Source organism: Pecten maximus, chromosome 16 (assembly GCF_902652985.1).
Source record: "Pecten maximus chromosome 16, xPecMax1.1, whole genome shotgun sequence".
Taxonomy (NCBI): Eukaryota; Metazoa; Mollusca; class Bivalvia; order Pectinida; family Pectinidae; genus Pecten; species Pecten maximus.
This window is the reverse complement of record NC_047030.1, coordinates 22,861,939-22,874,349: the sequence shown is the minus strand read 5'-3', so window position 1 is coordinate 22,874,349 and position 12,411 is coordinate 22,861,939. Positions and strand designations below refer to the sequence as shown.

Below are 12,411 nucleotides of genomic sequence, written 5' to 3'. Positions count from 1 at the left end.
ATATACAGCGTTTTACATGCAAAATATTTAAGAAAATTTCATATTTGATATCAATTCAATATGATTGTATAAGTCCCTTGGGGTGGGGAAAGAACCCTGGGCCTATTTTTACATCAGGATTGTGTTCATCTCTTGGTGTCCAGCAAGATTATGGAGTTGGGATCTGAATGGTTTCACAGATAAAACAAGAGGCCCAGAGGGCCTGTATCGCTCACCTGGTTTGATGAGATATGAAACAATGATGCTCAAGTTTATTTGTCGCTGGTATTTCTATGTCAATATATACATAATACATGTACATTGGTTTATTGTTATTCTAAAAATGTCAATTTAGCGAAATTGACCTATTTTGGTCCCATCCTTCAGCCCCCGGGAGGTTAACCCTAACATTCGTACAATTTTGAATACCCACCCCATAACCATGCTACCATACAAATGTAGGTTTTATACCAAATTGTGCATTAATCCATGAAATGAAATTGACTTTGGGTACAACCCCATAGGGATTGCTACCACACCAATGTGAGTTATATCCATAACTTAGTTTCAGAGAAACCAATTGACCCCTTTTGACCCTGCCCCCCGGGGGTCAACCCCACCATTTTTACAATTTTGAATCCCTACCCAAAAGGATGCTAACAGTCAAGTATGAGCTATATCGATTGCTTAGTTTCAGAGAAGAAGTTATTTATGTCAATTAAGCCAAATTGACCCCTTTTGAGCCAACAATTGAATTGCAATTGATGGATAATTTTTAATTTTGGCAAGAAAACATTCTTTAAAGGGCATGTCTGCATCATTTTTAATAATTTGCCCTTGAAACTTCGCACATACCTTCATAAGAGCCGGTTCTTTAAAATGAGAATGAAGGTCAAGGTCAGAGAGATAAACTCAATATTTGTAGCCAGTCACACATGTTACATGTATCTGTTTGCCAAATATCCAGCCTTCATGTGTATGTGCAGTTTTGGGTCATTTTTTCATTTTGGTAGGAATTTCTTTTTAAAAGTGCCATATCTGCGTCATTTTGATTATTTGACCTTGATACATTGCACACACCTTTAAAAGGGCTGATTCTTTAAAATGTGACCCAAATTAATAATTTTGATAGAACTTTGAATTTTTTTCATCATTTGACCCCCATGACCTTGAATGAAGGTCAAGGTCAAATATAAGTATAAGATTTGTAGCCAGCCATACGTTATCGATGCGCCAAACATCAAGCCTTCATGTGTATATAGATAAAAGAGCAGAAACCTTTATTCTGAAATTTTGGATTATTTTTTAATTTTGGCTGGAGAAAATAGCTTTATGATTCTTTTCCAAGTGCCATATCTTTCTGCCATATTTTTATCTGATGACAATAAAATATGCACATTCTGTTTCAGTGGACAATGTTCTTTCATATGAAATGAAAAAAATATTTCAGATTTTTATTTTTGACATTCGAACCCATAACAAGTCGTTGGCCTTGACATTCTCCGACAATATGTCATTGAGAAAAGTTTGCCCTAACCACATGCTAACCAATTTCCAATGAAAATGAAATAAATTATGCTAAAATATGTGTGATGAGTTTCCTATATAAACTATAGTAAAATGTATCCTCTCCCCAGGGAGAATGCGACACATAGGGGGCCATGAAATTAACAATTTTGATAAAACAGCTTAAGAACCTTTTGCACTACACCATTCTACCATTCTGCGATATCTTGGTCTTAAGAAGAAGACCAACGCATGACGACAGATCAAATTATAATGGTGTATATTATGAGCTGAATGTCAAAGGATTGTAAACTCTGTACAAATTGTATTATATTATCAGGCAGTCAGCCTAAATGTATGTTTCATATCTACCATATTAGAAGTTTGATGTTTTGTACGATATATATATATATACTTAATTTTTACACATACATTAAAGGAATTAGCTACTTTCATAAATTAAGATGTTTTTTCCAGAGTTTACTAGGCCGGATGAAATATGATCATGAGCAATCAGTATGGTCAATATGAGATTTGATAAAATGCCTCTCGTAGGTCAACCACTCATGATCACTCAACTTCTTTTTGTAGGAGTCAATATTATATGTATGAGAATTAAACTCTCGCGATGTCTGTTGCACATAAGTACAAAGAAATACATTATGAATTTATCACTTAAGCCGAAAAAATTCACACTTAAGTAGCAATAACACATAATAGTCAAAAACCCAATATATGTGATCAGTGATAAGAAACAGTACTTATAAGCATTTTTGGCAATTCATCCTGAAACAGCTATATAGCCTTCCGTATTTGTTGCTTGTATATATTATATATATAGTTGTAAAGGTCAACATTGGAAAAAACCTAAATGGTTATAAATGAATTCATAATAAATAGAATTATTGACAAAAAAGTTTCATTTATTTTCACACTTTCTGGAGACCAATAAGGAGATTGATGATTATTTTAAGGGATTTGTTCGTGACATGAAAATCAAACATTTTTAATTAAATTTCAAAAGCAAATATGGATTTATTTTGAAAGTTATGAGGAATATTGATATTTGAGAAAGTCTTATATTATATGGATTTGATATCGATTACCAATAGATATACATGTATTTATCCTTTTACATGAAAACAACAAAAAGTTTTATTACATGAAAACAACAAAAAGTTGAACTAATATGTTAAAATGCAATTGGTATACATTTTGTTAATCTACAATTACTTTGTATTGTTTAAATATTCTATGTAATACAAACATTTCACAGCTTGGTGCTTACAAATGTATATATATATATTACATAAAAACATTTGAAAAGGTTGAATCGTGAGCTGAATAATGTATAAATAAGACAAGCTGGTTCAATAATAATTTAGCATTTTCATATATATTACGAGTGCGAGTAGCTATTGCAGTAAACCTTATAACAAAAATCCAGATTCTGTATATTGTCTCTGTCGGGGAAGGTACAGCAAAAATGACCACCACGACAGATATGTGCCAGTTTTCTTAGTTTTAAGAAATAAACGATCGAATTCCATCACTCCATCACGTACACGTAGATCTATTGATTCATGGATTTGAAACACAGGGACTTCGATCAGTTATCGCAGTAATCCGAAGGGTTCTGGTGTTGATATCGCCTTAAAGCTTATTAAAGTCTGCATATAGTATATAGCAAGATCGTCAGAAAATTCGGACTATAATCGCAGTAGATATTATGATTTTGTGGTCTGGCCAGGCTTGAACAACTTATCGTAAACAGTTTCGTCCTAAATAAACTAACACTTATTTCAATGGGTCAACAAACATATTTAAACTTTGTAAGCAACTTGCCTTTAATTCATGTTGATAGATATTAATTTCTAGCGACAAACATCACACTTTGATGCTTCGTGTGAAGCCCGTGTCCACGTGCCTCGATCCGATCCATTTTGACTCGCTCACGTAAACAGACGGAACACGTGATCGCTAAATATCGGACCAAATCTCATAAAATCCCGTGAACAAACTACCAAGTTGTAAACAAAAGAAATGTTGTTAGCCAAAAGCTGGAGGGTATTATGAAAATCGGGAATTTGTTTGCGCTTGGTTGTTATGCCATCTTTATTTCTAGTAGTTAAACAAGTGTCCTCTGTAAGGTAACGTCAGAATCTCGCAGTTATCTCCCTTCAAACAGTATTTTCAATATAGATTTGCAAAAATCGATGCAGGTGTAGATATTTACAAGACATTATTCTTATTGTTTATTCAAAATAGTTCCTGAAATGTTCACAACATTATCAGCATAGTTAATACATTTCTGTGCACATCTACTTTGAATGACGGACTACAATGACGTGCCTCATACTTGGAACTAATCATTACCCCTAGTTACAGAAATTACCACCAGAGGTCTCAAATTCCGGGCTTCCGCCGAAGAGAAATTTATACTGAATATACCTTTTTTCATGTAATAGCACTTTATTTGTAGTCTTGATAGTTTTCATAAATGTATATATAGTTCAACTACATCATATATGAACCGAAAGAAACTACAAAATGAACTGTGAAAGGAAATATAACGAAAATGAAAGTGAGAGATTGTGACGTCACAACTCGTAGGTGATTGCAATATGGCAGGCGTAAACGCCTCCATAAAAATTCAACCAAATAGCATTCTAGAGATCTGTGTCTTGATTAATTGCATCTTTCTATTTAGGGCCAATAATTTAGTTGACAGTTAATACCTAGGTAAGAGATATTAGATTTACACTCGTTTTAACTCAAGGAATTTTGTAAAATGTTCATCTACTTTGAAGCTAACAAGTCACGAATTTTTCATATGGCTAACAACTTTCAAGATTGACTCTGGGTTGGACTAGTAGCTGGCTAAGACTACGAGACAGGCAGGCTATATTGACATTCCTGCTGGCCTGCCACCATTATACATTGACTTGGATTAGCTATAGGGATGAGAGGGGCCACTTAATCATACTACAGAGTTTAACGCCGGGTGGAATCAATTCTGCACACCTACCATAATAAAAGAAGAATCGTGATTTACCCGAAAGGTGTATTTAATGCTAACAACAACATTTTTACCTCCTTTAAGTGAGAATTTCAACAACTATTAGTAATTCACTCATGATAAGCCTAATAGTACAGAACTTAAATGCCAGAGATAAGCCCACGCTCACTTAGCCCCCAACCCACTTATATAATAATTTTATTTTGCTTGTAGAATGCTTGAATGGAAGTAAGAAAGGAGCCATATTTTAGAAAAATCTGTCTGAGAATACATGGAATGTTAAAAATCTTTGGTAGGGTTGACAAGTAAAAATCCTTTGGTAGGGTTGACAAGTAAAAATCCTTTGGTGGGGTTGACAATTGAACTATTGTAACCTGTAGTTACAAAAGATTTATAATCATCAATTTAGCATTTCATTATGAATAAATGTATCTTTTTGAATTAAAACACAAAAATTGATGCAAAACATTTTTATTAGTAATACTATTATTAGAGTCAACCCCCCGCCCCTTTTCTTTAAAATTCTTCTGCTGAGCTTTTCCGCGGCCAATGAATTAAGTCCCATTAAAAGGTCCCCCTGAAATCAAAATTATTTCCAAGATATCTAATTCAAAAAAAAATCTTCCTAATTCACCAATCTTTTCCCCAAAATGACACAGAAAGGCTCTATCCCAATTGCAAACCAATGAAAAAATCCCTGCATACAGGAATTTCTTTACTTTTTAAAGACAAAAACTTCTTCATAATTTATGGGAGATAACTCGATTATATCAAACTGTGCACACATTACATAGATCTATAACCTTAACATATCATGGAGTGTACATTTGGCACAGACTATTAAATATATTTTACAGTAACAATTACACCATTGATAAAATGTTCCTTGAGATATATGTTTGTATTGAAAGTTTTCGTGTACTGTAATCTAAACATTCATGCTTGTAAGTTCTATTCTTCACATTCTGTTGAGTTTTTTGTGTCTCTCTGTGTTAAAGGAAACCTAAAACACATCTACCATCAATCGATATAAATTCATAACAGCCGTGAAATTAAAAGGCACGTACATTGTAGACATTGGAAAACATTTGAAAAAAAAAGCTAGAGCTCGCTCTCAGTTTACTGTTCTATTCATCTGCGTACACTGTTATATGATCAAATAAATTTCTGAAAACAAATTCAAAATCACACAGAGAATTATTGGATAAAAATTTGACAATTTCTACCAGCAGCTAACAAAATGACAATTACCACCATTCAGTCTGTATATGTATTGAATTATCAGTTTGGCCATTTCCTTTTTAAAACTTCTGCTTTTAAAATTATACTGTTCATCGATGTTAATGTAATACATGTACCTACACAACAAACAAAAATCAATAACCAAGAATAAATGAAATGCTGGATATTTGATTATACATATTATCTCCTGAAATCACTAACCCCTTTAGCTGGCTGATATCATAAATATAAAAAAAAAAATGGAAAGAAGATTAAACATTGAGAATTCTATGCAGTGATTGTGGGTTAATTTGATTAGACAAATCATTTAAATATTTTGAAACAAAACTTAATTAGGAATAATAGTAAAACAATTTCATGCCTTTTTTTTTTAAATATTGTCACAGAAGTTATGAATTATGTATGTGGTGGTAATGATTTGGCAATGTCCATTTTTTAGCTCAAAATGTAATGACCTTGATGAGTAATGAACAAATCATATTTTCAAGTACTAAATTAGGACCCAATTTTATCCCCATCTTACTTAGGACCACATTTTAGTTCTGACTAACTTAGGACCACATTTTGTCCTCAACTAACTAAGGACCACATTGTATCCCCAACTAACTTATTATTAGCTAGGACAACATTTTATCCCAAACAAACCCAGGACCACATGTACATTTCCTCCCAAACTAACTTAAAATTAGGACCACATTTAATCGTCAACTGACTTAGGACCATATTTTATCCATGACTAACTTAGAACCACATTTTATCCCCAACTTAAAACTTAGAACCACATTTTATCCCCTATCTGTGAAGAGTTCCAGGTATCCGAGGCCTTTTGATAACCCCCCCATATTTATTAGGTCTAGTACCAACAGGTGTACTTTCTTTGACCAGTAATAAGTCTTACCTATGACTTTGAGTAAGACTTTGTGACATGTCGGCCTCCTGGACATATTGTAGGATAGATAAGGTAAATAGCATTTTATCAAACATGTCATAAAATGTAAATTCCAACTGAAGTTAAAAGTTTAACCAAGCCAGCTGATGGTTTCACTTTTAAACAGCAGTCTTTTCTTAATTCAATTTTAGTATTATATGGTTGCAAGTCAAAATCCTAGTGTAGATTTAGAAGTTGTTGTTTTTTTTCTGAGAATGCAATCTGGAATAATTTCCATGTTTCCCTACAGACTACATAATCTCTTTTAATTTCAATAAGAATATTGGAGGTTCAGAATCACTATTGACTGTATGACTCATTCAAATTTAACTGGAAGTGATTAATCAAACAATTATATTCGGTGCCCATTTAAAAATTAATTCAGATTAATGTTAGACTTCAGACTTTATAACCAGTATAAAGGGTATGATTTGTTAAGTGTATCACTGATATTTATATGTACAGACATGCTTACTTACATAAAATATCTTTATAGTTTTCTTTTTTATTGTTTTATGAGAATTCTTATTCTAGATGCCCACAAATTACAGTATACTCAACGCTCAGAAGACAAACATTGTAAAGGGTGAGTGTTCTGTAAAGAATTTGTGTTGAAAGTGTAATACAAACTTTCTCTCAATCTATCTCTAATAAATCATCACAGGCCTGACACCCATGCATGTTTAAAATCTGTCGATGAACAAATCATATATGATTACCCAGTACACAGCAAGAACACAAGAAGCCTACACATGAAAAGATGTCTCTGATATACAACTACATTACCTGTCTGTAGATACAATATTTGGATGAAAAATCTATTATATGGTATATAAAGATGTTATCATTTAAACTACCCTATATTTGAACTCCACTTACAATATCAAGTGAGGTATGCCATAATAAAATCAAAGTCAGCTTTAATATATTTTTTTTATTTTAGAAATACAAGGGTTCAGTAAAGTTGTATAGATAAGTCATGGAGATGAGCAACATTTCAACACTTATAAGTGGTTCCATTCTCTTTCTATCAAAAGTGGAAGGGAGTGATCTAGCGGTTAATGTGAGCTTATTGGGTAAACTATGGTATAATTATACATAGGAATGTTAATTTGCTGCAAAACACTGTGACGAAATTGTAAATCATATTTCATTAGATAGATATCTATTAATGTAACACCAAGATGAAATTGTAAATTGTATTTCGTTTTAGATAGATAGCTATTGATATGGTCAGAAAATAATTAAACAGATAAAATATGAATGTATTTTTAATCAGATTAAAGTAAACCAATCATATTAGTACGTATCATGAAAGGACAAAATTACACTTTGTACGAACTCTTCACTGTACTAAAAGCTGATGTATTGATAGTGTAATGGATGTCATTGCCGGTTCGTCTTCATTGATAAAAGCATGTGTGTTCATGCTTTGGATCAGCCTGGACACTTTCAGGTCTCAGATTAGTCTGACAGCTAGTGTTTACTGTACCTACTTAATCGATTAGGGCTCAGAGATTACCGATTTATTTCCAACCTAGTTAGCCCAAGTTCCGTGTGTGGAGCATATCAATACATGTTTGGACAGCGGAACGAGACAGCCAATTTAACAATTTCATACAAGAGCAAATAAGCGGTAGCAAAATTGTGAGCCGACATGAACTTATATAATACAGCTACGTGTTACCATATACTGGGAACACGACGAACTATTAAATCAATATTAGTTTATGATTTATTTACACAGTCGCTCATTGCCTAATCAATCATGCATGACATATAAGCATTGTTTGACAGTAGGTGTGAAAACATCTTCGACATGTATTTTGTGTGACGTCAACTTACCATCGCTTCGGGTGTTTCTGACGATGCCATTCTTCCACTTTACACGAAAATCCAAAGAAACTCAATAGACACGAAACACCATAATGTCAGGAGTTATGGTACCACCATATTGCGCTGTATGCGCATCTTTCAACGCAAAATAAAATCCACGAGCTCAGGTGCGCCGCCGGAGGTCGCCATTTTCAAACAATCTAGTATCCAATAGAATTCATACGCACTTCCGTCCGAAGGATAATTGACAGAATATAGTTCTTAGCTATTTTGTAACGCTTCTTAAATTGACTTATCTTTGCAGACAATATATGGGTGCATAATCTTAAGACACGTTTGTTTTTTAAAATCAATTAAATCACTCTCGTAATTCCTGATTTGGCAATATTTACATTTTTTAGTCAATTAGGTTTTGCAAGGTGCCCGGAATTACCTCCCATTATAGAACATGCAGAGACCAGATATAACTATTATATGTCTCTGATGTAATATACTATATGATATAAACCATTTCAGTAACGAAGAAAATGTATTCAAACAAAGTAAATTCATGAATCATAAAAATTGATATGCAACAAAATGGAAATAGTAATAATTTGTAACCGTACACAAATCCGTTTTTTTGGTGGTTTTTTTTTGCTTTCCTTAACAAACAATATAATCATATTTCAAAAATAATGAAAGTTTCTTTATTCAAAACAAAGTGTAATTTATACATTGATATGAAACTTTCAAGCAAATTTCTATAACTGTCAATTTTTTTTAATGATAATGATAATAAAATGATGATATTTTGGCACAATCATCACCACCACCACCACCACCACCATCATCATCATCATCATCATCTGGCAAGCAGTTTGGATTAAATGTTACCTATTTAATTCAAATATCTGTAATTAAATAGAGATATCTCTATTTAAATACAGACACTTCTATTTTTAATTGAGACATCTTTACTTTTTATTTCTTCACAATAAGATATATCTGTTATTTAGATACATATATCTCCAATTCAAATACAGATATCTTTCATTAAAATACATATATCTATTTTCAATAAGTAGAGATAAATACTATCTCTAATTCAAATAAAGATATCTGAATTAAATAGGTAAAACCCAAACTATTATAGCTTGTCATGATGCATCATCATCATCATCATCATCACCAACACCACAACCACTACCACCACTACCACCACCACCAACAACAACAACAACAACATATATATATTTAGAAATGCCATTATAAACTATTGTGATCTTTCAGAGTTACTTCCCTTCGCCTAACTGCATCAGTAAACTATTGCCGATGGATATTGTGAATAGCTTTCCTAGATATAAGTACAAATGTAATTTGTTCCTTTTTAGTGTATACAATAACACATGTAAAACTAACACATTGTTCTTTTGTAAGGATTTACATAAAACGCAAACTTGTTGAAAACTGAATATATATATATTATTTAAGTGTATGCTAGTTTTCATCACATAACTTAGAAAACTTAATTTAAGAGATTTAAAAGTCAAAACGTAGAGGAAAATTAAAACGGAGGCAGCCATGTTGTTGCGCCATTTTTAAATCATGACGTAATACCATTGTCAATATCATGACGTCTAAATCGATTTCTGACCGGCGCAGCCAAAATATTACTCTAGTAACATATTTTACAATTATGGGCACCAGGAGTGTCTATCCCTGATTTACGAACCTGGTATATCTAGATAAAATTCAATGTGTACACAAAAAGGTGTATTTCATTTGAAATAGCTGTATTGTAGTATGGACATCTCAACTTACACTATAAATTACGCGAAATTTATTTTATTTATTTATTTATTTTATTTTATTTTATTTTATTTTATTTTATTTTTGTTTGGGTTAAAATCCTTAGATTTCCACAAAAAATTATAGAGACTTTATTACTTCTACCAGAGACATATATATATGTCTCTGCTTCTACAGTTTCCTTACATATACTCAAATAAATGTATTTCCCTCTCACTTTTCAGAAAGAGTGATTTTTGGTGTAAAAAGTGTATTTAGGTTATTTTGAGAAGTAGTGTTTATATGCAAATTTTTTTTTTTTTCTATAAACTTTGCTTTAAACTTACTTTACTGACCAAGCGGAACAGGCCATGCATATGATAACGTTTATTCTTGTCTTGTTCAAGGGCGTCTAAACGTTGCTGACTAGAACAACAGTTCTATATTATCTTATGTTTTCGAATTTTGTACTATTTCACTGTCATTATGTTTTGTTTCTATTTTTCCCTGAGAAGTGATGTGCACGCAGCTGCGTTTTTCCATGAATGGTACGTAGTTACGGCACTGTGGCCTGAACAATAGATTCACCGCGACCGAAGTCTGAGGTGAATATTTTTCAGACATTTTTGTAAATCAGATAAAGATCGAACATCATGTCCCAGTCCCAACGTCCAAGGTAGTTGTAGTCGTCCTGGAGGTTATTACGTGTGTCTCACTAACCATATCTTTCTGTTCGATAGACTGTGGTGTTACTGCGTCCGCCAAGTCAATCCAAATCCTGTCCTCTGAGCACTACTTACAGAACTAAATCAGGAATGTTCTCCACCAATGACAACGTTTACAAAGGACCAAGGACTACTTGCCTTATATAAGTACATGCCATAAAATCAATAATTAACAATAGCTACTTTCATTAGCCTTTTTATATTATATGCAGATCCAGATATAGCTTTTAATCAAAGGGAGACAAGTCTCAAAATAATACTCAGGTAGCTTGCATTTCTGCTGTTTCTTAAAATCATTATATATATTCTATACTATACAATCATGCAACACCTCTAGTTTATGCAAGTGATGGTCAACTTACTATTCATATATATGTCATAACTCTTCAATACTATATATGTACACCTATTGACCTCTTAATATTGTAAGCTATATATAATTTAACAATGGTACTTCTTTATCTTAATTGTTCAATACATACTTTATTTCTATTAGCCATTAAACATTGTTTCAATATATATACATGTACGCATTTTCTAAAATGTTACTATTATGTATACCAAATCATTGTCACCCTTGATGCTCTTCTCAAAAATGTTATTGTGTTGCTGTAAAACTGTATCTATAATTGATGTTTTTTCTATGTATTTCATGTACTTATAATATGCAAAAGGATGAATAAAAAGATTTTAAAACTGACAGCTGAGCCACTGGAGTATGGCACAATAATTTTCACATTTTTTTTATTTATTTATACAACAACTTTCAATGGGGCATATTATCAAAAGCTTTTGAGAAATCTAGCACTAACAATGCCAGTAGAGGTACCGTTATCATGGTTTCGCAACAGGCCAACCAATAAAATTTTAATTATTAATATTTTTATGACGGGGATCTGTGTTTTCAAAATATTCTGTTTACATTTAATATGTATTGAAGTTTTCACAGTACACAGACCCGTGCCTTAAACAAGTAACGGTAACATTTATATGCAAGCGCCTATGGTGGTAATTGGTCCAGAAGCCATGGTTTGACGTGGCGAGAATGGACTTCTTTGAAAGTGGTCCAATATATATGTTTTAGAAATAATTTCATGTGTTCAATGTTTTTCACGACAATATTTACTTTTTGAAGATAGGCGAGACATTTGCGCTGGTCCAATCTTTGGGTAGTGAATATCGACAAGGCCAGTTTCTTACTCATTCGTATTATTGAAGCATTGAGCTGTGACCAGATGCTGTTATACAGTCGATATGGATATAATGTTGGTGACAGACACATAGACGAGAGATACCAGTATACATATATACATATGTCACCCAAATGTATTCATATAGACTATATATAGTATATATTATACAATACATATTTAATGCAAACAGAATATTTCGAGAACAAATTTCAA

The 12,411-nt window shown here is 32.5% G+C and overlaps 1 protein-coding gene across 9 annotated transcripts in view; it reads right to left on the bottom strand.

Annotated features, from left to right (window-relative positions):
• Positions 1-8,723, bottom strand: part of LOC117344559 (myosin-2 heavy chain-like) — a 68,494-nt gene extending 59,771 nt beyond the window's left edge. For all 9 annotated transcript variants that reach the window (XM_033907342.1, XM_033907349.1, XM_033907350.1 and 6 more), the window contains exon 1: positions 8,520-8,723. In XM_033907342.1, coding sequence (XP_033763233.1) covers positions 8,520-8,549 — 30 coding nt within the window. In that variant the 5' untranslated portion in view covers positions 8,550-8,723. The remainder of the gene's footprint in view (positions 1-8,519) is intronic.
• Positions 8,724-12,411: the final 3,688 nt, after the last annotated feature.